Raw genomic sequence first — 26487 nt, forward strand, 5'->3', positions numbered from 1 at the left:
TCGAACATTGAAACCATGGGTAGATGAATTCCACTAGCAAGCATCTGTAATGAAATAAGTGGTACTGAATAAGGATGGATAGGGGGGGAGGGATGGATTAATGATTCAGTCTGTGTGTGTGTGTGGGGGGGGGGGGGGGGGGGGGGTATGAGTGCTGGAGAATTGTTCCCCCTAGTGGAACCTAGCTGCAATGAAACAAATGTAAGGGATGAGAGAAGAACTGCCCAGGGGCTGTGGGGTGGGGGTAGGAATGGCATAGGAGAAATGTAAAGTTGAGCGGTGTGCTCAGATGCTGCTCATGAGAAAGAGAGAACAAGGGTGGTGAACTGCACTTTTGGTACCATGGATATTGTGAAGCTCTCTGTAATGTATCTATAATGAAAACACACTAACACTCTCACAGTATTGGATGATGCAGTCTGGAAGAAAAAAAAAAGAAGCAAGTCTATTATCTTTTTCCTGTTATACTGTAGTAACTCATTTAGGAACAGAAGAGGCCTGTGGTGTGTTTGTTTTATTAGAGTAAAGGGAGGGGGTTTGGGAAGATGGAGCGTGCGCGCTTTTGTCAGTAAAAGTCTTTTTTTTTTTTTTTTTTTTTTTTTTTTTTTTTTTAATCGTCTCGTGAGGCAGTCCGCTTCGCCCCTCTTTTTTTAAATTTTTTTTTGTGTGTGTGAAGTAAAACATAATTCACCAGCTTAACTAAATCAGGCGGGGAGGGTGGGTCAGGGGTGGGGTGGGAAGAGGGGGGAACACTGGCTCCAACTGTAACGCCTTACACAGCCGTGCTCTCCGACTGCCTTGCGTGTGCGAGTGTGTGCGCGTGGATACGCGTTTTATTTTGTGTGTGCACTCTGCCAGAATTTCATGAAAATATACCTTTTTAAAAAAATCAAAAAAAAATCAAGGGCTCGATGGCAATTAACAGTTTTAAGAAAACTATGGAAAAAACAATACTTAACATGAAATGTATCGTGATGGTCATATTTTCTTATATTCTGTGAGACTGGGGGGGAGGTGTATACTGTATATTGGGAACCCGGGGAGGGTTTTTTTTTTTTTTTGTCTTTAAACTATGTTTCCTGGTTGCCATGGAGAATGTTTTCGAAAGAAATTGTGATATTTGATGAGATTCCTTTTTTGTTTTCTTCCCCCAAATGCCTCTGTTTAAAAGGGACAGTCTGCAATGTCCCGGTGCGTTAAACTGACAGAGATGTGACGAGAATGAGACACTGACAGAGAGAGGAGAGGGATCAGGAAGTTGTACAGTGCCAAGTTATGTAAATATACACACTTTACATTGAGGAGTGTCTCCAAAAGCAATATCTTGAAAATGGATTTGTTTATTATTGTACTGTACAGGACTCAGCCCTAAATGTATTATGATTATTATAATAATAATATTATAATTTCTTCCGTTTGTATGACTATACTGAAGACACTTAAGCTCGGAGGAAAAAGATTTTTGTTTTTGTATTGTTTTTTCTTTTTAATGTCCAAGAAATCTCACCACCAACTGTCCTGACGACATTAAAAAAAGTAAGCTGAAGTTTCGTTGCCTATAAATGAAATTCACCTATGTACTGCATGAGCGAGAAGAATGTCAAACGGACACAGAAGGCATTGGGACATGACAGTGACTTGGCAGCGACCTCTTTGTCGCTGAACATTGTTAATATTACTTTTGAAGGAGAACTGCGCTCCTTGTTTTTTGCTGCAAAGTGTTGAACACTAAAAAAACAAACCAACATAAAAATGTTAAGATATTTTTAAACGGTGACAGAAAGAAAAAGTTTTAAAAAATAAATAAAAAAAGCTGTCAGCCCAATATTATGTTATTTTGGGTTTTTTTTGCTTTGTTTTTTTTTCTTTCAAATAGGAAAATGGTTCCGTTTTGTGATAGCAGTCATTGTATGATGCTTGTACTTGTATTTGTGTGTTTTTTGTGCGATTTGTTTAGTTATTTTTAGACAATCACAAAATAAGATGCAAGCATTGTAAATGGCAGACTGGCGGACATTTTGTGATGTGTACAGTTTGTCAAAAAAAAAGAAAAAAAACTTCTTCCACTCGTTTAAAGTTTGTAATTATGATTCTTAAGTCATGAAAAATGCTGTTGGTTTTTACTTTTTGTTTTATATTTGTTTTTGTTTTTTTGTTTGTTTGTTTTTTTAATAAAAGCACTACATTATTGTGAATATACTTTATGGTGGTCTCCTTTGAAAACCCCTCATATACTTCACAAACACACATTTACAAAAAGAATTATAAATACCCAATATAGATACTATTGTTCAGCCAAAACATTAAATACAAACCCTACCAAAATGGCTTGAATAAAACCAAAAGGCCTAATAAGCTCAAAATTATCCAAAAGTAGCTAAATTAAATAGAAAATAGAGAATACAGTGAGGTCAGTGAGTAAAAATGTAGATATAATCCTGTAAGGCGCTTGAAAATTTATGGAAATTTAACCAAATATGTAAAACTATAGTGCTAGGACATGGTGAAGATTTACCTATATATTTAAGAAAAAGTCTTCCTTGTGGTGGGTTAATATAAGGCGCTCTCAGCACTCCTGATCCACTTTAAAGAGAAAAAAATTACATATGTGAGACAGATTATTTATGTAATTTAAGTATGTTTTCTGGACCTCAAAAACTCACAAACTCATGTATCAAGTACGACAGACTTGTCAAGAAGTAAACGAGTCCTTCTCTCAGCTCTCGCGATAGTACAGTAGTTGACAATAGACGAGTTAACGTTTTCGTTATCGCTGTTACCGACTTTAGGGCCATACATACTATAATATTTTCACTCAAATATTTATGAATTATACTTTTCCAGTACACTAAGAACCAAAGGTTGAAGAACCAAGAACTTAAATCTCGCGATACAACTTGAGTATCCATAGTAACGGCCAAAACGCCCTAACGGGCTCACAACGGCGTTATTAAACTCTCTGAAACGATATCGTCTTTAACGCTTTTAGCTGTGTGACTGTAATTGTGGTTTCAGGCGCAACCATGTCTAGAAAGAAAGACCCGAAAGATAAAACCAGCGCTCAAGACGAGGCCTGGAAAAGCGCAGGTTAGCCTGTTTTTTTGTTTTTTATCGAAGAATGGCAGCGCCTTTTTACTTGGACTGCTACTTAACCGTAGCTGTAATTTAAATTTTTGCCACATTATCTGAAAAAATATGTTGTTACTTTAAGCATTTATACAACTTAGAATTTAACTTTTATTTCGATATGTAACGTTATTTGAAAATACCTGTTTTATATACTCATTCAAATTACGGTTGGGGTCAGAGGTTTGTATATCATGCGCTTGAATCTCATGGCAAGTTAGGGCTTCAAATAATTATTTATTTGAACTATTATTTTTCCAGGGTGGAATGATTGTACAACATACATCTTTAATGATTTTAACAAAACAAGTTGCACAAGATAGAACTTATTTAGGATTTTCTCTTTTCCACATAGAGTCAAGATTTACCTACAGGTTCACTAAAATGCACCTCCGCCTAATATGTGGTTAAATGTCTCTTAGCAAGTTTATACTCCAGATACTGTTTTTTTAAGCCATCTGCAAACTTCTGGAATAATTCTGGCTGGATATTTAACCACTTTTCTTGGGATATGTGGTACAGTTCATTTAATTTGGTTGATTTACTGCCACAGACCCAGCTTTTAGAGTAGGGGCTTGTTTCTTCGTTGGCATCCTCTCAATGGATTGCAATGTGAAACTGGCTTCCATGTGTACAGTGACACTGGTGTTCCAGCATTTTCCAGTTCACGGCAGACTTGAACCTAGGTGGTTTGTGGGTTATTCCTGAACATTCTTGGCAAAGTGGTGACACATCACATTCTTACTTAAATACAACTGTGTTGGAATCTGCAGCTGTATAGAAATGGCCCCAAGAGATCTTTCCACCTTGTGAAAATCATCAGTTCTGTTTCTTAGATCTTCACTGAGTTCCATAGACCTATTCGCATTGTTCTGAGCATTAGTCAATCTAATGAGTGCTGTCAAACGAGTCCTTTTTATGCTGGCAAAGAGAAACAATCAGTTGTACTTATTCATGATCACTAACGAGAAGTTAATACACCTTGGTCGTATTCAAATTTAAAAGACATTGTAGACCCTTCAGCTCCACTTATGAAAAGATTTAAGGGAGCGTATGTATATATTTTGACCCTGTGTTGATTAGAGAAAATCCAAAATGAATTCAAACTTGTGGAGCCGGTGCTTGTTTTTGAAAAGCTATTAAAGATGTGTGGTGTACAATGATTTCACCCTGGAAAAAGAAAAGTTCAAAGAAATTATTAAAAGGTCCAAAGTTAAAATGACATTCATGCCCATGAGTAGCGTATGTGAACATCTGACCAAAACTGTACTTTATATACTACTTTCTCATGTCAGCCTATTTTCATTATGGCAAACCTTTTTTGAAAAAAAGCAAATTAGTAAATACAGGATTATTTTTTCCCCCTGAAAAATAGAGCACATGATTAAAAAAAAGTTCTTAAAATAAATAAAGTAAGACTTCAAGTTATGTGATCTCATTTTAGAAGGTTTATTTTGAAACAGCTGCAGCACATAATCAAAGCAATCATAACAAGTACACAATAACATGTTTGTTCATCATGAGGTTTTAGTAACATAAGTTTTCCTGTCTGCAGTCTCTCAAGTAGCACTGATTGCAGTGTAGCTGTCTGTGGTAATCTAACAACACACATTATATAGAGATATGATTGACAGTGAAAACTTTTCATGCAATCAAAGTGAAAGTTTTTGATGTTTGCTTTGTGAGTTGCTGGGGATTTTGTCATGCTATGTCAAGACTCTAGGCCTTTCTGTTTACAGGACCGACTCCAAATGAAACACTTCCTGTTCAGACCTTCGGTAAGCATAAATATGAAGCTCTTCTACTTAGTGTGGTTGTGGTGATTGCTGAGATTTGCACTTATCCCCATTGCCCTACAGATGAATATCAGTGCACAGGAAATGCAGAGACTGACTTCCCTGTGCTGTGTGCTCTACTGAACGTGAAGGATATCCCAGCTGTTATTGCCAAGTTCCCAGCCAGTCAAACTGAAGGTGACCCCAGTAAACAAGAGATGGTTCTGCTTTGAGTAATATCACACTGACAGAGAAACAGAAAATAAAACAAAAAAATTAAATAAAATCTGTGATAATTGTGACATTAGAGCAAGAAGGATCATGGAAATGTGTTCATGTTTTTGAATACTATATGCTTTGATTTGAATGTATTTTCCACACATTACCAACATGTAGCTTTTTGAGGTGAACTATGGCTAACAGACCTAGCGTAAAAAAATATACTACTGGAGAGGCAGAGACTTAAAGCCCACATTGATGATAAAAATGTGTCAATTAGTGGGAATGTATTGGCATCAGTAATCTAAACATTTGGAATGTTTCTGTACAAAGTAATAAAACCTCTTGAGACCCAAGATCTTGTTTGGCATGCAGGAGATGGAGCAGGTTGAGCAGGACAAAAGGTGCAGGGTCTCAGGAGGTTAAACATTACACATCTACAAACACAAAGAGACATGGAAGTAAGCATGACCATGACTGCTTCACTGGAATTTGTTGTTACAGAGTCACCAGGTCGTCTGTATTTCTTAGATTTCAGTCACACAGATATTGTAAAATATTTTACCAACCGTTGCAGTATTATTGTGGTCAGCATTATTTTGAATTACTCCTTGATGCTCATTCCTACAGTATAAACAGTGAATATAATTTATATGATCTCAGACTCTCTTACTAATAATAAATTTCCTCCTAAAGATTACCAGTTACAGACGAGTGATGCTTTTTTCTGCTCAAAACCCTGCCTAACACTGGAGCTGGAGAGTAAAGACAGAGCCAGGAGCATGAAGGTTTCTGGTAAGAGGAAAAGAAGGCGAGGGTTTATAACTGTACTTGGCATTAATTCAACATTTAAAGAATTTGAGTTTCTGAGTCTGTAGTTATCACTGGTTACCTGCAGTCATATCATTCTATGTTGTGTGTAATGTCAGAGTTTGAAAGACATCATTGGATCTTGTTAATTGAGAAGTGAGCTCATATTATTGTTTGAAGCATGTGGTGAGAAAATGACTGGATATGTCATGAATGAACAGGATGGAGAGTGAATGAGCAGATTTTCCGAGCGCTACAGAAGATGCTCCCCTCCATGAACCAGCTTCAGAGCCTTGGGTGAGTAATGAGGTGCTGCAGGGAGGCACACTCCTGTTACAGCGAACGAGGTTACAGCTGTCACTGTTTTGTTCTTGTTTGTTGGTGTAATCTTGTCCACGGTTGTGCAGGTTTTGGCAGGCGGGACTGACAGATCGCATGGTAGTCGCCCTCATGAACACAATACCGCTGTGCTCCAGCCTCAGGTGAGCAGATACCCACTGTCCCCCAAGCATTTTGCACCACATCACAACAGGTCCAAATGTGTTTTGACTTCATGCCAGGAAATTATGTAGAATAGCAGACAAATTTCGCTTTAGCACTGAGAGTTACTGAAACAGCCCCTCTGATTTGTGTTCACTTAGGGTTGTGGCACTGGAAGGCAATGTTCTTCCACAGCAGGGCTACCACCTTCTTCTCTCTGAGGACAGTGTGTAAGTAGCGTAACAGTCACACATGTAAACATGTTTGTAGTAGCCATTTGTTAAAAATCAGGTTCATAATCAAAATGCCACTGATGCACCGTGATTCATCCCAAGTTCAGGTCGTGCAGTGCATGGAGAAAATGCAGAAGCGCAAAAGCTACATCTCAAACTCTACAGGCCTCAGTTAGCATGTTAAATGTTAACGTTCATGCTTTCATACAGCTTAGGTTTGCAAAGTTATGTCTGAACAAGCCATGAGGCTTCTGGAACAAAGTCTTTTGGACAGAACACCAAAGTGTGAAACACAATATGTGACTCCCCTGCTCCCAAGTAAGGGTAGTCTGTCGCAGGGTAACACAGAGAGACAGACAACCATTCACACTTCTAACCTAACCCTGGGACGAAGTTGGAGTACCCAGAGAGAACCTACACATAGGGAGAACATGCAAAATCCACACAGAAAGGCCTGGCCAGATGGTGGATTCTAACCCAGGACTTTCTTGCTATGCAACAATGCTAGCCACATTACCACAGTCCAAACAGATTTATCTATTACAGAGTGGAAAACACTTGTTCATATAACACTACTCTCCACAAAAACACACAGCTTAGACTGGTTGGGATGCTCAATACAAAAGTTTTGAGATTGATTCAAGCTTATGAAGTGGAAATGTTTTGAAACACTGCCCCAAAGTATAGAGCTTTGTTTACAATAGTGCAACAGAATAGCATTAAGATGTGACAATAGCAAAAGCCGCCAGTAGGTGTCACTGTGGAGATGGGTGTCAGATTGTTTTTGACAGTTCTGACAAAAACTGCTTCAAATGTTTCACAAAACCTCGCTTTATCCATCACGAGAATTAGAAATCCCTTTGTCAGGTCATAATTTAAAGTCGGCGCTTCTAACCTTTGCAATAATTGAAAACACAGAGAAAAAAAACTGAACAGCAGAGAGGAGAGAAAACAATACAAGTGATATAAAATTATGAGCTGGGTCATATTGACTCCACCTTATATCACTCTCCTCCACAAGAAATGCCTGATCTATATGAGATAAGACATCTGCCACAGTGTTATCAGTCTCCTTCAGATGGTGTACTCGGTGTTGAAATCTTGCAGCAATAAGGACCTGCATCATTGTTACTGAGCATTTGAGATATAAGCAGAGGATTGTGGTCATTGTGATCATCAGCGGAGGTGGTGCTGGAACCAAAGTACACCTCAGAATGTTGCATACCCAAAAGTAACGCTAAGGTTTCTTTCTCAGTTGTGCTCTAAATCATTTGGGGTTTCTTGAATTTCTTTGAAAAACAGCAGCCTGGATGGTGAACACTTCTGTAAACCTCACTCTAATTTACTGTACCTGCACCATAAGCACTGGTGTCACTCTCTAGTTTAAAGTCATGAGCGTAATGCACAGCGGTTTTGGCAGAAACCAGGCATGGTGGTGGAGAGGTGATGATTTGGGCTTGTTTTGCAGCCACAGGACATGGGCATCTCAGTCATTGAGTAGACCATGAAGTCCTCTGTGTACCAAAATATTCTGGAGTTGCCATTTATGGTGTTTCTATAAGCTAGTGAATTGTGACGTGTCGTTATTTTTTCACAGAACTGCATAGAGTCCTCATTTTTTCACTGTAACTGACAACAAAGTCCCCCCCAAAAATAAAATAAAGAAAAATCTTTTTAAAGCAATTTTGACAAGTGAGTAAGAAAATAAGCCAAAAATAATGCAAAGTAGCTAACAAAAAACATCTACAAAAATGAAACTTTCAACATACAGTGGGGCAAAAAAGTATTTAGTCAGCCACCGATTGTGCAAGTTCCACCACTTAAAATGATGACAGAGGTCAGTAATTTGCACCAGAGGTACACTTCAACTGTGAGAGACAGAATGTGAAAAAAAAATCCATGAATTCACATGGTAGGATTTGTAAAGAATTTATTCGTAAATCAGGGTGGAAAATAAGTATTTGGTAACCTCAAACAAGGAAAATCCCTGGCTCTCACAGACCTGTAACGTCTTCTGTAAGAAGCTTTTCTGTCCCCCACTCGTTACCTGTATGAATGGCACCTGTTTGACCTCATCATCTGTATAAAAGACACCTGTCCACAGCCTCAACCAGTCAGACTCCAAACTCCGCCATGGCCAAGACCAAAGAGCTTTCGAAGGACACCAGGAAAAGAATTGTAGACCTGCACCAGACTGGGAAGAGTGAATCTACAATAGGCAAGCAGCTTGGTGTGAAAAAATCAACTGTGGTCGCAATCATCAGAAAATGGAAGACATACAAGACCACTGATAATCTCCCTCGATCTGGGGCTCCACGCAAGATCTCATCCCATGGGGTCAAAATGATCATGAGAACGGTGAGCAAAGATCCCAGAACCACACGGGGGGACCTGGTGAATGACCTGCAGAGAGCTGGGACCAAAGTAACAAAGGTCACCATCAGTAACACACTACAACGGCAGGGAATCAAATCCCGCAGTGCCAGACGTGTTCCGCTGCTGAAGCCAGTGCATGTCCAGGCCCGTCTGAAGTTTGCCAGAGAGCACATGGATGATACAGCAGAGGATTGGGAGAATGTCATGTGGTCAGATGAAACCAAAGTAGAACTTTTTGGTATAAACTCAACTCGTCGTGTTTGGAGGAAGAAGAATACTGAGTTGCATCCCAAGAACACCATACCTACTGTGAAGCATGGGGGTGGAAACATCATGCTATGGGGCTGTTTTTCTGCCAAGGGGACAGGACGACTGATCCGTGTTAAGGACAGAATGAATGGGGCCAAGTATCGTGAGATTTTGAGCCAAAACCTCCTTCCATCAGTGAGAACTTTGAAGATGAAACGAGGCTGGGTCTTCCAACATGACAATGATCCAAAACACACCGCCCGGGCAACAAAGGAGTGGCTCCGTAAGAAGCATTTGAAAGTCCTGGAGTGGCTTAGCCAGTCTCCAGACCTCAACCCCATAGAAAATCTGTGGCGGGAGTTGAAAGTCCGTGTTGCTCGGCGACAGCCCCAAAACATCACTGCTCTTGAGAAGATCTGCATGGAGGAATGGGCCAAAATACCAGCTACTGTGTGTGCAAACCTGGTAAAGACCTATAGTAAACGTTTGACCTCTGTTATTGCCAACAAAGGTTATGTTACAAAGTATTGAGTTGTATTTTTGTTATTGACCAAATACTTATTTTCCACCCTGATTTACGAATAAATTCTTTACAAATCCTACCATGTGAATTCATGGATTTTTTTTTTTTCACATTCTGTCTCTCACAGTTGAAGTGTACCTCTGGTGCAAATTACTGACCTCTGTCATCATTTTAAGTGGTGGAACTTGCACAATCGGTGGCTGACTAAATACTTTTTTGCCCCACTGTATTATAATTCTTAAACAACAAATTAATAAATAGCGACCGCAATGTTGGAAAACCCTCTTCCTGTATTTACACACCATTCTGCACACAAGAGCAGTTAATGTCATGTGTTTCTTTGATCCAGCCTCACTCACTTGTCTCTGAGAAATAACCGGATAGGAGTTGAAGGCGCACGCCTGATTGGTTCAGCGCTTTCGACAGCCAGGTCTGCCAACAAAAACCTCCTGTCACTCAACCTGGCGTTCAACCGTATATGTGATGCAGGTGCTGCACTTATTGCTCAGGTATAACCCAGAACTGACGGCATATTCCCTGGTGTATGTCCCCTGTGTGACCGCTGAGCTGATGTCTCTGTCTCCGTCCTGTTTTGCCTCAGGGCCTGCGGCTGAATCGTTCTTTGCTCTTTCTCTCGCTGTGCAACAATCAGGTTGGAGATGCAGGAGCTGCTCAGCTGGCTGCGGTATCAATTTACATCACAGAGTTTAACTGACAGATAATGCATTTGAATTAGCAGTTAAAATGTCTTAAATCATATTCATCTTATTGCATTATGTAATGTAATTTAATAAGCCTCCAGTGCTTGCTACTCCCCTTTTCAGGTACTTCGTGAGTTTGCCTTAACTCATGAGGAAATAGTGGAGAGGAGGAAGCTGCTTCTGAAAAGAGTGCAAGCTGTAAGAGTGGCAGTGTCATTCACTGAACTGACTTTAATAACTAAGTGCTCTGAATAGCACTGCTTTCACAGCACATGTAGTTAAACCGCTTTCAGGTTTATTTTTGATCTGGGTTTTTTTCAGGCTTTAGTGAAGGATGAGCCTCTCCAGACATTAGCTGGCAGCACAGGAGAGACCACAGGCACTCCTGAAAAAAAGGTTTCATGCGAAAACTGACTTTTGGCAAATTCTTAAACTAGTGTGGGCTGCAAATCTTGTGCTATTGATTCTTATTACAGGAAGCAACCAGAAAAGACGAGAAACCGGACGCCAACAAAGACAACCAAAAGCCAAACAAGAAAAGTAATTGCTCCTGTCGCACCTGAAACACTTGTTCTGTTCTCTGAGAGATGACAGCTGTGTTAATCGTTTATCCCTGACATCTTTTCTAGCCACTGATACAAGAGCATCTCAGGCTAGAGGTGGAAAGGCAGAGGGCAAAGAGAAGCAACATGCAGAAGAGGTAACGTTTTCTGTTTGCGGAGCATCATGTGGATGCGCAACACAGTATAAAATTTCACTGGTTTCGCTTTGTTTTGTTTTGTTTTTTTCCCCTGCAGGATACATCAAATACTAGCATGAATAAGGTTTGTTTGATGCAACATTTTGTGAAGCAAAAATATAATTCTCAATGATGGCGCTGATCTGACAGTTCTCCGTGAGCAGGCAGAGTTGGTGGATTCAGCGAATCCCCTGCTGCACCCGTCGGTGGATCCCAGGGACGGACAGGTCTTCATGCCCGGAAACACGACTCTTGTCTCCCTCAACCTGGCAGGTCAGCAGCTGTGGTGCATTTATCTGTGCTTCTCAGGAAAGTCAAAGCACAAAATCAAAGTCAAATTTATTTATATAGCACATTTAAAACCACAACTGTTGACCAAAGTGCTGTACATTTAAAATAATCAAAAGAGATAAAAACAACTACTGTTAGATTTGATGGCAGGACTTGTCTTTGACTTCTTGCAAGTGTGGACATGCATTATCAGGACTGAAATAAAGTCTTTTGGTGTGTGTTTGTGTAGGAAACAGAATCACAGAGAAGTCGCTGCCTCACTTTTTGGCATCACTTCAAGCGCAGGGCGAGGGCGAGGGTGGAGGTCTGCTGCGTCTCTGTCTGCAGGTACGTAGCACTCACAGGGCACTCAAGTTGACACTGTGCGAAAAGTATTAGAGCCACATGAAGTTTAAAAAAAAGAAGAAGTTTTTTTTTTCTTTTCTTTTGCTTTTTGGAATTTTTGAGACTAAACGTGACATTTTAATATAAAAGTTGAATTTTGCAAATAAATCAGAAGATGACGTTTTTCTTTGTGTTTTGTGAATAAACTTTAAATGTCAGGAATAAAGTTGGCATTTGAAGGTGAATGTAACCTCTGATTCGCTCGCTTCATGCTCAGAATGCCAAAAATAGCACCTCCTCTTTGATCGCCACAAAAAATTGGACTTATTTTTTGACATTATTCCTAAATGTTAAAATAAAAAACAAAGCAAAGCAAAAAGGCTTTCACATTTCAATTTTATTGATATGGCTCCAAGATCCTCCGCCTCTGTGTGTGGGCGTCTGTGCACAATTCCCATGAACCGCATTTAGACAAAAAAAATGACTTTAAAATCGTTCACAGCCGCTGTCATCACATTATTTATATTATATTATGTTTCAGCATTTATTAAAGTCTGTTTTGCTTTATTACATTCTGGCTTTTTATTAATTTTTTTATCAACTTGTTGTTCAAGTTGTTCCCATTTCATTCAATTTTACCTAAAAATAAGTGCTGATTAATGTGAACATCATTTATTTGCTATAATTTCTGATCTCTCTCTCTCTCTCTCACAGAGAAACATTTTCCCACCAGAAAATGAGCTTTACGTGAAGATAAAGGAAATGATGGCTGCCTTAGATCCAATGAAAAAAAATAACTCTGAAGAGGAGGGACTGGGAGAGTAGAGAGGCTGACAGAACGCGCCTTCACTTTGTCTTATAGCAACACAAATATGTGTATAATTGTATAATAGTAATTTCAGCTGTTTAATTATTTGTCAGAATTAATTAAAGAGAATAATATGAGTGAACAGGGCAGCCAATCAGAACTGCGTAGATTAATTGTTTTAGTTAAGTCACCTTACAGTTACCAGCCATCACTCAGGTGACATGCACATTAGGTTTATTGGTGGTTCTAAATTGGTTATGGATAGGTGGACATTGGGAAATGCTAGTGTCTTTGAGTAATACAGATGGTTCTGCTACAGACTGTTTGTCTCCTGGATCTTGATGTTTTTTTCTCCAGGATCTGAACCATTATGGCTTCAGAATAGAGGACATTTGACTCAAGAGACAAAGATCCAAGTTTTTACCTTAAACTAAATAAATCTGTTTTACCTAAACACTTTTTATCATCTGACTGCTTGAGTGCAGCATTGTTGTGCCAGTATTTACTTGAATAAAAGCTACTTTTAGCCCTCATTTACAAGGGCTCACCACAGCAGCCACTCCATGCGTGTGATTTGGCAGATTCTTACACTGGATGATCTTCCGGACGTAACCTTAGAGGGATTTATATGATTTGTATCTCCTGGAATCAAACTGTGTAATCCATTATCCTGTTGTGCTGGGCTTTTAATTAATTAATATTCCATTTCGGTCCCATCATCAAACTATTCATTATTTTCCCTAAAAATAAATAAATAAATGTAAAAATTCCAATTTTGGAGTTACAGCTCTAATGCTTTTTTGTACTTTACCTTCCACATCTGCTCCAGGTGTTCCTATATTTTTTATTTTCCCCATCATCTTAAATATATAGTCATATTAGTTTGCTTTCATTTTTCTGGTGTCTGCATCCCACAGTTTGACAACCGTTGCCTTGGATGGTTCTTCACATTTATGCCTCTTCTGATGCTGAAGAAGACAGAGCACATCAGTGGTGTCATTCCCCGAGGTGCCACCAGGGGGCTCTCGAGGAAAATTAAAACATAAACTGACAAAGGTTCGTAATTTACACTCAATCAGTCTAATACCTGGAAAATCTATAATATATTTTATTTGATTTGGGAATATCCATAACAAAATTGTACACTATGTTAAAAGCTAATTTTTTATTTTTTTTTTTACATATGATCAATAGTGATTATTTTTATTATTGTTATTATTATATTTATTATTACATATTATATGCGTTTGCCTTAAAAAGTTAAAGAAGATTTATCTTAAATAAATAAAGGCCTGAAAAGACTAAACAAGGCGGGTTTTCGACCTCTCCAAAATGGCTGCCATATCCTGATAAATTCGTCACGTCCGGCTCGTGCTCAAAGGAGCTACCAATATGAACCTCTTGCTTCCGGTAATGCCTCCTTTTCGGCAGCGGCTATTTCCTCGCCAACATGCCAGTGAGTATAGACAGGCAGTATCGAAATGATATTTCTATAAGTTAACGGGCCTTCAGAGAGTCACCGCACGGCTCAACGTGTACATGAGAGACCAGCGGTTCGATCGGTGCCGGTTTGAGACATTTAGGCGGGTTTTGGACTGAGTTTGGCGGGACTAAATGTTCCCATTTGGGCGCATTTGCGAGCGCATTGTGATACAAGATGGCTGCGCACACACCGCAAACATGGAGCCAGTTTAACGACCGATGATACAGCCTCGAAAACCTAATATTCAGAGCTATATTTTCGCTTTGCTTTGTGTCTTTTAGAGTGGCCATCGACGTATTTTACCGGGGATGTTTGACTATTTGGGGAACAATTCGTGATCGATGTAAATGCGCACGTTGGGTTACCTAATCCAAGAAATGTAGGCCGATCGTGGAGCCTGAACGTGCACGTAGCACGAGCAAAACATGGCAACTGAAGCGTTTTTAAGCTAAATAATAAAGCTAAATGTCCCTGATAAAGGGTCTTTTCTTTTAAATTTGATAGCTTGGTGTTATTTAATTTTCTCTAATTGCTCTCTATGAATTGAATAATGCTTACCCTCTTTTATTTCCTCTTTTGCTTAAATATTGTAGCTCGCAAAAGACTTGTTGCACCCATCCCCTGAGGAGGAGAAGAGGAGGCACAAGAAGAAGCGTCTTGTTCAGAGTCCCAACTCTTACTTCATGGATGTAAAATGTCCAGGTACGCATTTTGTACACACGCACAGGTCACCTGGGGTTTGAGTTTTACCTGTGAGCGTTTGCGGGGGTTTGAGTTTTGGATTATCAACCATTGTGGTTGTTTTGCAGGATGCTACAAGATCACGACGGTGTTCAGCCATGCTCAGACAGTCGTGCTGTGTGTGGGCTGCTCTACAGTCCTGTGTCAGCCCACCGGAGGCAAAGCACGTCTCACAGAGGGTCAGTATTCATCTGTGTGCAGTGTTCATCCACAGCAGGGGTGTCCTTGGATGGCATTCAGTGGCCTGCTGATATAAACTCCGACTGTATCATGCATTATTTAATTTTTGGGGGGGGATTTGTGGTAGAGGCAGAAATATCTAGAATGGGGTTGATTTTTGCATTTTTAATGGGCATGCCACTAGACAAATTACACAAAACGTGAGCCTCAGGCTGGTGTGTTCGTCCTGTCACCCATTTTTCCCCTGTGCCAGAACTTTAATACGCTTTTAGTGACTGAGGTTAGTCACACATCCAGACTCTGTTTTACTGGTAATACCAAATTCGTTGTCAAAGTGATGCTGCTATGTGTTATTCCGAACTGGAATAAAGTCATGACTGGAATAATTTCAGACATTTAAAGCCTGTAATAGCAGATAGGCTACAGAACTATAGATGTCATCAAATAGCATTCAGAAAGTGCAGGACATCAACATCCAGGAGCTGATTTTGCTCTTTATGAAAAATCATGCTGTTGTCTTGTTTCTTACTGACAGAGGTGGGTGTCATTAATCTGGAAATGCCGATACAATTTTGTGTGTTTCTAAATCACTATGACGTTTTGGCCGCACTGCTAAGTGACTGGACTTCCTCTGTCGTGGTCTTGCAGTCTCATTCCGGTGCCAGATCAACCTCAGTTTGCAGAAGGGTTGAGCTAGACCACTGGCTCCCCCCTTTCGAAGGCTGAGAACAGATTATTTACCGCCTTAAAGCTAGTGAGAGTGCAGATTTCAGGGTGGCTTGTTGAATTAGTGTACAGGGAATGGGGAAAATTAAAGCTGACCTAATCAGTCACATGACTGAAAGCAATGACTCTAGTATTGGTGCTGTGCAGCACAATGGCAGCATGCTATGCTCTGCATTAATCCTGTAGCCTGACTGTCATTGTCTCTGTTGGCAGGGTGCTCATTTAGGAGGAAGCAGCACTAGCTGTCCTCCCCGGAGCTGAAGGGGAGAGGAGGGGATGGACCGGTTGATATCAGCGTCTTTCGCCTTCGAGACGGCAGCGGCGGCGGACCCTGCGGCCTGATCGGAAACGAGATCTGGAGGCTTAACGGGACAGCAGATGGATTTCCTCTGTCAATGTTGACAGATGGTTTGTTGCTGTAACTCCACCCTCCAACCCTGTCTCTCTAAATAAAATGTTGTTTTGGCTAAAGGAATGGTTTGTGTGTTGTTATTGTTGTTTTGTTTTTTTAAGCTGGAAAATAAAGGTTGTGTTGTCACCTTTATGATAAAGTACTTCAGGTTACGGTTGGATTTTTATTACAATAGATAACTGTGCTGGAAGTTATACACATTTTATTACACAATCAGAAAGATGCAGCATTTACAGAATAAAAGCTGGCTTAGTTTATGCATTTAGTAGAGCTAAAAGTATCTCCTGGTTATTTTGATCATGGACAACCTAAGAAGGTGAAATATTTCAGAAGTCCACATCTGATAAGTAAAATCTTCCTGCAATAAATTCAAATTAAGTTTATTGGGCAAAGACGGTTTAATTTCCATTTTTTATTGCTGCCACAGTACTAACTTCTACATTTTAAAGTTATTTCTGCTACAGAAAATATATTTTAATACAATTATACATCTCTTTTCCCTTTCTCTTCAAGTCTGTTTAAGCTGCAGTAAAGGCAGATAACTTCTTCTCAAGCGTCCTTATAAGCCTTCGTCTGCCATCCCTCTACCTGTCTTCTCCGCTCACGCTTGCAATCTCCGTCTTCCCCTCTCTCTCCCTGAGCAGGTGGCGGATGGAGGAATTCTGTGTGGACAGTGTGCTGGAGAGGAGCGGCATCAGGCTCCTGAAGCCCTCCCTCAGCTCCTCCACACTCTTCTCCAGAGTGTGGATGTGTGTGTCCAGATCCCCCCTGCAGCCCTGCACCTCCGACAGCACGTCATACATCAGGTTCTGCATCTTCGTATAAATCGGTGTGCAGTTAGGGGAAAGAAAAGAAAATTGCATCAGCAATTAGATTCTTTTATTTCTTTTTTGGGGTGTTAGCAGGACACAGGTGTTGCCTGCACTTCCTCTCATACCTTGTTAAGGTCTACAAGTGTGTTCCCCTGGTCAGCAAGAATTCTCTTCTCCATCTTCACTTGCCGCAGCCTGGAGATAAAATTGCTTGGTTTTATGACATTGCTACGTTTTCATTTTAAGACGAGCAGTAATTTAAAGGGCCAGTCAGACACATGACCGGAGAAACAAGCCATAAACACGACACGACGTCAACAGATTTTATGAGGACTTTGGTAGAGAGTAGCTCCATTAAACAATTTAAAGGCATCTCTCTGGATTATGCAACGGGACCAAATGAAAATCTTCCAAATTTAGCAAGGAATGGTTGATATAAAAGTCAGCATAACTTGTGGCTTGAAGGAACAATAGCAGGCTAAAATGTACTGTAATTGCAGCAGTAATCAAGTGGGTTTTATCTAGAAGAAATATCTTCTTATAAGGTGTGGCAGAAAATCCCTGAGTGACAAAGCTGAACTGCCTTTCAGAGACAATGTATATGGACACAAATGGCACCACTCCTTGGTTTTCATTTCATTTTGGTTGTTTCCATCTTTTACACAGGCTGGGCATCTAATTTAAATGACGGTTCATTGAATTCATACCTTAAATTTGTCATTTGCTTCAGATGACTATGTAGGAGAAGACGTGACTTTAAACGACTCGATTCAAACTGGGCGGTTCATTAGAAATCCTAAATCTGTTTTACAGTTAGGGATTTTTTGATAATGACACAGTTTTATAGTTTTGCCTTTGTACATCACCACAGTGTATTTAAAACCAAATAAAGTGTGACTGAAGTGCAGATTTTTAGCTTAAAATCAAACTATTTTGTACACAGTCGTCCGTTTTCAGTCCAAGAATTATTGGTCAACTATAAGTTTTAAATAAAAACATTGTTTTTAATACCTTTCATACTTATCAAACATTGTTGACTCTGTTCATCTGGACGTTTTCAGTGGGAAAAACCTTTTGTCACTCATCCAAGTGACTTCTTCAGTCTCATCTTATAAACAGCACATTTGCACAATGACCAAACACAGCCCACTGAATGAACAATGGGCTGTGAGGCCGGTTCCCTGATCATTAATATGCAAATTGTCATGACCATTGATCGACGCTACGTCCAGATGAACAGAATCAACCTTGTGGGATTTACTTACCTGGATGTTTGAGCATGCATCAAGACATTGTTTTTAATACTTGGGTGGAAGTCGCTTGTGAGTCTCTCTGCCTTTGATTTTGCGTGCAATAACTGAAAAGCATCCTCTGTTGGGTAGAGATCAGGTGACTGGCTTGGTCATTGAAGAATATCCCATTTCGTTGCTTTGAGAAACTGCAAAATTGCTTTTGGAGCTTCCTCTGGGTCATTATCGATTTGCACTGCAAGGCACTGACTGATCAGCTTTGCAGCATTTAGCTGAGTCTGAGCAGAGAGTACATCTCTGCACACTTCATCTGTACATTATCAGTGTAACCAGTGACCCGGTTACACTGGCAGCCATACATGCCCATGCTGTAACTCTTCCTCCAGCCTGTCAGACAGATCACGCTGTATGCTTTGGATTCGTCTTGGTTTCATCTGTCCTAAGAATTGTTTCAGAGCTGTGCAGCTGCTTTTAGATGTTTTCTGAGTCTAATCTGGTTTTCCTGTTGAAAACTGTGGTTTGCGCCTTGTTCTAAACCCTCTGTATTTACATTTGTAAAATAGTCTCTTGATTGTAGACTTTGAGAGTGATGCGACTGCCTTCTCCAGAGTGTTCTTAACTCGGTTAGGTGTTGTTGTAAGGAAATTAATTTGTGATCATGCACCCAAGTGCCGTGGTCAGTTAGGCCCTTTGGTGCTGCTGAGCTGACCAGCACTTTCCTTCTTTTTCACAATGCAACACGTCGTTGATTAAAGTCTTTGCTGTCTCTTTGCTTAGATTAATTTTTCTTTTGCCTAATAATGACCTCCCTCACTTGCACTGACATCTCTTTGGGCTTCATGTTTAAAATTACAATGAAAAGCTGCAAAGTTCAGCACTTTGAATCAACTTCAGGTATTATGTTTGCTTTAATTCTCACTGAACAATGAGGGAACAGGCTTCATCTGGCCATAAAGCTTCTTATCAGTCAACTGTCCAGTTACTTTTTGAGCCTCGGTGAACGGTGCATAAAAACAACTGTGATTCCTAAACAGATTTTGATACTTTTGTAAAACCTCTTGTATGAAAGCTTAAAGTCTTCAATCACATCTATGATTTGAAACTGTGTCCAACCATTCATGGAATTATGGACCTAATACTGTATTAGAGAGAATGAGAAAGGCTGGAGGAGGAAAGTAGATCTATTCAGTTTTTAATGGCACATAATTTAAAATGAATTTAAAATGAGCGGCATTCAATCATTTCAGGCAGTGATTGATAAAGAGGTTATTATTATTATGTGTGGGTTAAGTGCCTTACTGGTGGATGGCCAGGAGCAGCTTCCGCTGGTGCATGCGGACTTTGCTGTGGTCTTTTAACAGCTTAGTGTGCTTGTAGATAAGCCAAGTCTCTCTCAGCACATTCGCTGCAGCAATTTTTATCTGGTGAAAAGAAGAAAAATCATGGGGAGAGTTATTGTATGTTTATGCACAAAATCTTAAGAGCGCTGTTATTTACGGCACATGCTGAAAAACGCTGAAAAACGCTGACAAAAGCTGGAACGAATCCCAGTGCACCATGGGCAAATTTTTAAAATCGAAAATGAGGAAAAAATTGTCTCGAGTGAGCCAATTCCTCCATTTTCCAAAATGCTTTTTGAAAAAAAAAACTTTATTCATTTAGTATCCATACAGAACAGGAAAAAAATAATGCCAATCAAAGCAAACTGATTTTATTGGAAGATGATGCCACTCGTTTTGAAGATTTTAAGTCAGATTTGTTTTCTGGCATTTGAAAAGTCCCGGATTTTGAGTAAAATAAGTCAATATGTGGTATCTGATATCAAATCCTGCATGGTACGGTGTACAAACAGGAAAGAAGTGAAGCCTTTGAATAATATCTCTTACTTTTGGACATGTTTAATCATCAATAACAATTTTTAAAAAAAGGAGATACTAGTATTCACCCTCTTGGAGATGTGTGAGTCCATCATGAAATTGTGAACATGTTTCTCTGCCCTGGTTAGCTCCAGCTTCCTGGCAACCACTGCCACCACCAACACTGTGCAGCCGGCTCCCTGCAGGAGTCACAAACGTTTAAATGTTCAGATTGAGATTTGCATTCAGAGTCAGCGCTCGCTCATTACAGAGACAACTATCCACCCGCTGGCTCACCATTATCCCGGTGAGGAGGCAAATGCTGCGTCCACAGTAAGTGTGGGGGACCACATCTCCATACCCGATAGACAAGAAGGTGACGGAGACCATCCACAGGGCCTCCATGTAGTTGCTACTCAGGTCCCTGTAGTTGTGGTGTCTGCAGAAATAAAACAATCTACTCACTCTGATATCTGTGCACAATCCCCTGTTTTTTATCCTAGATTTACATTACTAGTATATATATTTTTTGAACCTCTCTGAGTTTATGTTGCATTTTACAAAAAAATACTACTTTTCATAAGGCTTATGTCTGCGTGGGTTCACAATCCTGCATGTTATGGTATTCTTAAGTGCTTGAAAAGAAGGCAACTGGACTTCTTGGTTCATGAAGACATTTAGACTCTCATGTTGGAGGGTATTTCAGTGCTAAATAACTGATAGAGAGTCCCAGATATTTCAATCCTACTAGGAGGTGTCCTATTGGTGGTTGTCCTGATGGTGGTTGAGCCAATCATGGGTGTTGTCACATGAGCTAAGGTGTGAAAAAAGGCCAGGGTTAAGGTGTAAAACGTCACAGTATCAGGTTAACGGTCACATGAGGGAAGGTGTGAGTAGTGCTTGAACTGCCCAAGAAGGGATGTCAAGATTTTAGGTGGCTGATACCTGGTGTCATAAGCCACCACCTTTGATCAACAATAGTTATTCACAGTAGATGGCCTCCTTTAGAGGTAGAGGTCCCAGGAATCGTCAATGCACTGTACAGCAAACACTGCGCTGTTCAGTTTGTGTTTGAGTGCTGAGATGCACACCGGCGTACTACCTGGTCTGAAGTACACTGGGGCAGTGATGTTGTTCCATCTGTCATCCTGTTTCTCCTGCGTTGGTTTCTGAGGTTTTTTCCTTGCCATCTTCATCAATTTAACGAAGGCCTGGTTAGGATAACCACATGTTTAAGAGCTTTCATTATGTGTGTACATCCCCTTTTTGTCCACGCTGCCTCGGAGGGGTTGTAGGCTCACCCCATGTAGGTGGTTGCAGTCAAAGAGCAGGTCATGGTCTGTATTGAGGTTTCCAACCACCTTCATAAGCACAGCATAGTCCAGGAATGGTAACTTATCATCCTTGGTATCCTCCCAGGTGAAGTTAATGTTTCTGTTCACTGAGTTGATGCGTTCGGTGAAAGCCTCTTCTTCTTAAGTTTCAATTTTGATCCAGCTGCCAACCACATATCGGAACCAGTGAGTAGCTTGTGGTTGTCCCTCTGAAAGAGCCCGGATCTTCCTCCATGTAAAGGTAATGGTGACACTGGGAATAGCACTTTCCCAGTGTCACCAGACAAAAGCACTTTCATGCTTTTGTCTGTAGAAAGAGGCAGAGGTCTAATGGGGTGCAGATCTGATCGTTTTGGACAGATGGTTTGAGGGAAGAGTAAAGGAGGCCCACTGTGAATGACACCAGCTATCAGCCACCTACAATGCAGTCTTGAGACCCCTCCCCCAGGCTTTTCTGCCTCCGCACTCACATCTTGCCTCAGTTGACCTCGATAGCTCACATGATGGTGGCGTGTCTTACAGAGGTTTGCACCTCAGAACTGCAGACACCTCTTGTACGAGAGGCGAAATGTCCTCACGTCTTCAAGATCACTATCATATTCAAAATTAGCAGCATCATATCTAGATTAGCTGATATTTAATCTTGTCAATATCATGCAGCCTGCACAGATAACAGCGGAAGAAAATTGGATTTGCTGCTGCCAGTGGGAAGATTTTACTACTACTCTTTATCTGCCAGAAGTCGGGCGAAAATGAAACATTAGATATCCCAGAGAGCCGGAGCCAGTCTACAAATATCCTGACATACCTCTCGCAGACATGTAAGCCCCATGCCGCCACAATCCACAGAGAAACACTGAAAATCATCAGCACGGTCCCGGGGTAGGTGGTCATCAGTGTTTTCCCCACAAACCGGGTGTTGAAGTGTATCTGAAGATCACAAACGGGATACGTTACATCATAATTTGACATTAGGGGCCTACTTAATCAAACTATTTGGGATAGCACCTTTCAGATTATGATTATATAATACAGAGGACATGAGGGATAAGAAAACTTGTTCTCAATCTGGCTTGACACATGGATAGTAGGTTTGGTATTGCAGAAGCAGGGGACAGAGGTTGTTTTCATCACTCTTAAATAGCATTAGTAAGGGAAGGGATTAGGCAGGTGGGTATTATCAACTGTGGAAAAGAAAAGCAGACAAGTAAAGGAGAGCTAGAGAGGGACATAGCCAACATGTGAAACCACAGGGGTTCGTTGTTGCGAAACTGTGATAATCACACCTCAAGTGTCACACCTCTACAGACCTCTCGGCCCACCTAGACATAAGACATAAAGAGATGTGCATGAAATGTTTATAAAAGGAAGCCCAGACCCAAATCATTATCCAAAATATAGACTTAAAATCCCACAAATCCTGCTCCAAAGCCTAGAATTTCTCTCCTTTCTTCGATTTATGTGTTATGATCTCATCACAGTACTATCCAAGCCAGATAAGCCCAAAGCCAGATTCTGCAGGGGGAGCCCAAAGGTGACTTCCCACCTTGTTCAGCGCCCCAATACTACGTGAGGCCGTGTCTGTGAAGAGGCGGCTGTGCAGCATCATTGCCCGACCGAGCAGGTAGAGCCTCAGGAACATGGGCAGAGCCAGGACGATCTCCAGCTCTGTCTCTGACAGTGTCATGCGGGTCTTGACCTGCAGGAAGTAGGCCTGCAGACCCACTGGATAAGGATGAATGGCCACCGCTGCCAGCTCCAGGACTATCAGAGCCAAACGGTCCGTTGTCATGGCAATCCGCCAATCCTCTGCACCAATATCATGAACGTAGAGCTGCCAGGGGGATCAGAAGAGTGCATTAGTGTGCAAGCGATTTCTGTGAAGAACTGTGCACAGTTTGTGGATCACAGCACAGAACGAACTATAAAATTAGATTTACTGTCTTTTCTCTGAGTCAGACTTCTAAAAATACTTAAGATGAATAATCTGAGAGTCAAAATCACCATTTGGTTTTATTATTTTAGGCATCACGAACTATAAAGGCTGCTGATTGGTTGCAAAGGCAAATTTCCAAATGTAAAGAACAAGTTACCTGCACCTCACACCAGTGATATGCTATGAGGAGGCCAATCAGGATGAGTGTAGAAAAACTGATGACTGACTTGAGTGCCAGGGAGTAGATGGAGCTCTGTGGGTGACACACACAAATAACACATCTCTGTCAGCTGATGACCTTCATTATGAAGTTCAGGCTATGAAAAGATATCAACAGTCATAATCTTATGTTGCTTGATCTTCCTGTGCATGTTTTCTATAACACTTTTACAAATCTTTTACAGGCTAGAGTTCCCGCCCACCCCCACACTCCCTTCCTCTCTGACCTTGCTGTAGATGCTCCAGGAGAGCTCCGTCTCCATCACCATCACCACAACACCGAATATCCCCACCGCCAGGGCGCAGTCGTTCAGGCGTTGCCTCCTCAGAAACAGTGCCCTCCTGCGAACCAGCCGCCAGCCGATGTTGTGGGACCTCCGGTACCGGTCGTCGTCGCCGTCGCCATTGCCATTGCCATCGCCATCGCCATCGTTTTTGTGCTTTGGGCTGGTCTTAGGGCTGCAAGTGGGGCTCGTGCTGGGGCACTCAGCTCCTGGCAGCAGGCCTTTTGCCTCACACGGATCCTGACGATGTTCGGTCTCCTTGTTGTGTTGCTGGGGGTTGTCGTCCTTGCTGGTGATTATTATCTCTGGAAGACTCTGGCGGTCTTGCATCTCCACAGAAACATTACCAGACTTGCGCTGACCTTGACCGTCGACATCCCTGATTTCTCGGGGTGACCTGCAGGGGCCCTCAAAGGGTAACCCACAGCGAGCAATCGGCACATCAGTGAAAGATGTGACTTTTTCCTGCAGTCTGTGGCATCCTGAGAGTTTGCCTTTGCACTGGTGGTTTCGGTCTTTTTGACCTGGCCTACTCCCCCCTGACCTTTTCTCACCTTTCTTCTCTTTCCCTTTGGATTTGTCTCCCCTTTTGTTGCAGCGAGGAGATGGCGTGACATAAAGGTGGCCGTTGTATAAAGGTGTGGTGGCCATGGCCTGGGTTCTGTCCAGCCACACGGGGTGCTCAGCTGCTGTTTGGACCGTGTGGTGAATCCCACATAGCGGGGCACATGCCTGGGGCTGAGGAACCATCCTCAGTGGCAGGATGGGGCGCTGGACATCCACCTCATCTCCATCTACCATTGAGGAGGTCATGGAAGGGGGATGCTCCATGATGAGAAGGCTAAACAGTCTTTGAAAGAGGGTTAGAGAGACAGATGACGATGTTAGACAACATGGGAAACCACTGAATGCGGTTTGAAAAGAAGCTTCAGTCACGGGAAGCTTAGTGAAGAAATTTTATTATGGTTTTTACATTGTTGTATTCACATTATCATCCTAGAGAATAACTAAAAAAGCAACAAAACGATATTTTTTTTAAAACATAAAGTAATCAAAATGTACTAGTTGTGTAAGCTCCAAATGTTTTCCTTTCACATATTTTGTTCTTACCTTTCGGGTCAGTGTTCCCAGTCTGTAGCCAATCCACTGCAAGGATGAAAAGGCCTTAAGTCGGAGTTTAATCTGTTTATTTCCCTCCTGGTATTTCAGAGTTGCATCTCAAGGTCCTGAAGGTCACATGTGCTTAAATCACAGAGATCCTAAAGTAAATATCCAATATTCAGATCATTAAAAATTTCAGGCTGGAACACCAGTGAGCCGTGGTTTGTTCGGATCAGAATATTCCAAACGTCCGCACTCTTCACGCAGTCTACGAACTTCCCAGAAATCCATCAGCAGCCTCAGCATCACGGAGCTCCTCCCATAAATTTAAGTGAAGTTTATGAGCTCCTGCATATGACGACATATACCCACGGATATCCATTACATTTTCAGGCTTTTATTCCTGTGTTCGTCCGCATTTCCCACTGCGTTAATGTCCGCTGTCAGGGCATCTTCCTCAAAGCTGGAGCGGCTTAATGACCGCAAAGTCTCTAAGTTGCAGATGTTGTGTGGAGCGAAGGCAAAGAGAGAGTCATCTGTCATCAGAGTTTTTTGTTTTTTTTTAGCTGGGATTGGCAGACTTTATCCTCCCTATATTTGTGTGTGTGTCTGTGTGTGTGTGTAAGAGGGAGCGAGAAAGGCTGCTTAAATATAGGTGGCCTGGTGTCAGAAATAAGCCTGAAATTATTTAAAAGTCTGATAAGAAATGAGACTTCATTAATTGGTATCATTATAGTGAAGGAAGGAGTGTGTTATGCAATCTTTTTTTTTTTCAGAATAAATCTAATCTTCAAAATGGAATAACAGTCAATTTGAAATCAGACAGAAGATTAGATTTGAAGATTAATCAAGCGAGACACAGATCTGCTGCTTATGAGCTTATGAAATATCAAATATGTCACTTCTGAATCGAACAATATGCACAGAGCACAGTGAAGTATTAAGTATTAAAGTCATAACAATGACATTCGGCGTCATCTAAATCCTTGTGACAGATGGGTCTGCAGATAATAGACCTCCCTCCAAATGGAAAGACCCAAGGAGCAAAGTGTGGGCGGAGCGCATCCGGATAGTGGCAGGATAAAGAACGGCATTATCTAATCTGAAGACAACATGTATTTGAAGACGGCCTGAAACACAAGAACGGTGTTGCTGTTGGTGCAGAGGGGGAGTGACAATATAGCACTGGTCTGATCATCCATTCTGAAAATGTACTTCTTTATTATACATCCGCCCAGATGTAAAATAGATTAATGCTGCTAAAACTACTCTGCTTAACTCTTAGCCAGAGACTTAGACAGATGCTGCTGCCTGGATTTCTTTGTTTTGATTTTCTGCAGGCAGTGAGTTCCCGGTTGCTTGAGCCCCGGTGCATGACTGTCAGCACTAAACTGCCTTTGCAGATGGTTTGTGGTGAATACAGCCTGCACCTGACGCACTTGGAGGGGAAAAGACTCCAAATATGACTGTTTGGTTGGATTAGACAGAGCAAAACTGGT

At 41.2% G+C, this 26487-nt stretch overlaps 3 protein-coding genes and 1 non-coding gene across 7 annotated transcripts; 3 read left to right on the forward strand and 1 right to left on the reverse strand.

The window, feature by feature from the left end:
• The first annotated feature begins 98 nt into the window (after positions 1–98).
• Positions 99–13427, forward strand: lrrc71 (leucine rich repeat containing 71). 2 transcript variants are annotated; one of them, XM_085149551.1, is made up of 17 exons: positions 99–3087; positions 4866–4904; positions 4986–5099; positions 5817–5915; positions 6152–6227; positions 6338–6412; positions 6572–6640; positions 10141–10300; positions 10393–10476; positions 10616–10690; positions 10814–10888; positions 10969–11032; positions 11122–11192; positions 11290–11316; positions 11396–11504; positions 11752–11849; positions 12561–13427. In XM_085149551.1, the coding sequence occupies exons 1-17, from the start codon at positions 3024–3026 to the stop codon at positions 12669–12671; spliced, it is 1410 nt and encodes a 469-aa protein (XP_085005677.1). In that variant the 5' UTR covers positions 99–3023; the 3' UTR covers positions 12672–13427. The 2 variants fall into 2 exon arrangements, with proteins under 2 accessions (XP_085005677.1, XP_085005678.1); XM_085149552.1 differs by lacking the exon at positions 11290–11316 and having other exon boundaries at positions 11382–11504.
• Positions 13428–13978: 551 nt separating this feature from the next.
• Positions 13979–16259, forward strand: rps27.1 (ribosomal protein S27, isoform 1). Its single transcript, XM_085149558.1, has 4 exons — positions 13979–14110; positions 14731–14839; positions 14947–15057; positions 15998–16259. The coding sequence occupies exons 1-4, from the start codon at positions 14105–14107 to the stop codon at positions 16024–16026; spliced, it is 255 nt and encodes an 84-aa protein (XP_085005684.1). The 5' UTR covers positions 13979–14104; the 3' UTR covers positions 16027–16259.
• LOC146493105 (small nucleolar RNA SNORA35) lies at positions 15663–15792 on the forward strand. Its single transcript, XR_014872166.1, has one exon. It is a non-coding gene; the product is annotated as a small nucleolar RNA SNORA35 (small nucleolar RNA).
• A 316-nt stretch (positions 16260–16575) lies between the features above and the next one.
• LOC146493106 (small conductance calcium-activated potassium channel protein 2-like) lies at positions 16576–25682 on the reverse strand. 3 transcript variants are annotated; one of them, XM_085149546.1, is made up of 11 exons: positions 24998–25682; positions 23831–24737; positions 23542–23637; positions 22995–23282; positions 22735–22770; positions 22257–22378; positions 20412–20553; positions 20204–20314; positions 19558–19679; positions 17134–17203; positions 16576–17005 (listed from the first exon to the last, which is right to left on the reverse strand). In XM_085149546.1, the coding sequence occupies exons 2-11, from the start codon at positions 24716–24718 to the stop codon at positions 16781–16783; spliced, it is 2100 nt and encodes a 699-aa protein (XP_085005672.1). In that variant the 5' UTR covers positions 24719–24737; positions 24998–25682; the 3' UTR covers positions 16576–16780. The 3 variants fall into 3 exon arrangements, with proteins under 3 accessions (XP_085005672.1, XP_085005671.1, XP_085005673.1); XM_085149545.1 differs by having other exon boundaries at positions 16576–17011; positions 24998–25681; XM_085149547.1 differs by lacking the exon at positions 22735–22770 and having other exon boundaries at positions 16576–17011; positions 24998–25680.
• Between the last annotated feature and the right edge of the window lie 805 nt (positions 25683–26487).

This window comes from Neolamprologus multifasciatus, chromosome 22 (genome assembly GCF_963576455.1).
Source record: "Neolamprologus multifasciatus chromosome 22, fNeoMul1.2, whole genome shotgun sequence".
NCBI classification, from domain to species: domain Eukaryota; kingdom Metazoa; phylum Chordata; class Actinopteri; order Cichliformes; family Cichlidae; genus Neolamprologus; species Neolamprologus multifasciatus.

Excerpts from the sequence above, each read along its gene's own strand:
- lrrc71 (XM_085149551.1), top strand. The coding sequence starts at position 3,024 with ATGTCTAGAAAGAAAGACCCGAAAGATAAAACCAGCGCTCAAGACGAG. Across the intron at positions 5,100-5,816 it reads CCCAGCCAGTCAAACTGAAG|ATTACCAGTTACAGACGAGT; the intron begins GTGACCCCAGTA and ends TTCCTCCTAAAG. Across the intron at positions 10,477-10,615 it reads GAGCTGCTCAGCTGGCTGCG|GTACTTCGTGAGTTTGCCTT; the intron begins GTATCAATTTAC and ends TCCCCTTTTCAG.
- rps27.1 (XM_085149558.1), top strand. Across the intron at positions 14,840-14,946 it reads CATGGATGTAAAATGTCCAG|GATGCTACAAGATCACGACG; the intron begins GTACGCATTTTG and ends GTTGTTTTGCAG. Across the intron at positions 15,058-15,997 it reads CAAAGCACGTCTCACAGAGG|GGTGCTCATTTAGGAGGAAG; the intron begins GTCAGTATTCAT and ends CTCTGTTGGCAG.
- LOC146493106 (XM_085149545.1), bottom strand. The coding sequence starts at position 24,718 with ATGGAGCATCCCCCTTCCATGACCTCCTCAATGGTAGATGGAGATGAG. Across the intron at positions 23,638-23,830 it reads CCTGGAGCATCTACAGCAAG|AGCTCCATCTACTCCCTGGC; the intron begins GTCAGAGAGGAA and ends TGTCACCCACAG. Across the intron at positions 17,204-19,557 it reads CTGCTCCTGGCCATCCACCA|GCTGCGGCAAGTGAAGATGG; the intron begins GTAAGGCACTTA and ends TTTTATCTCCAG.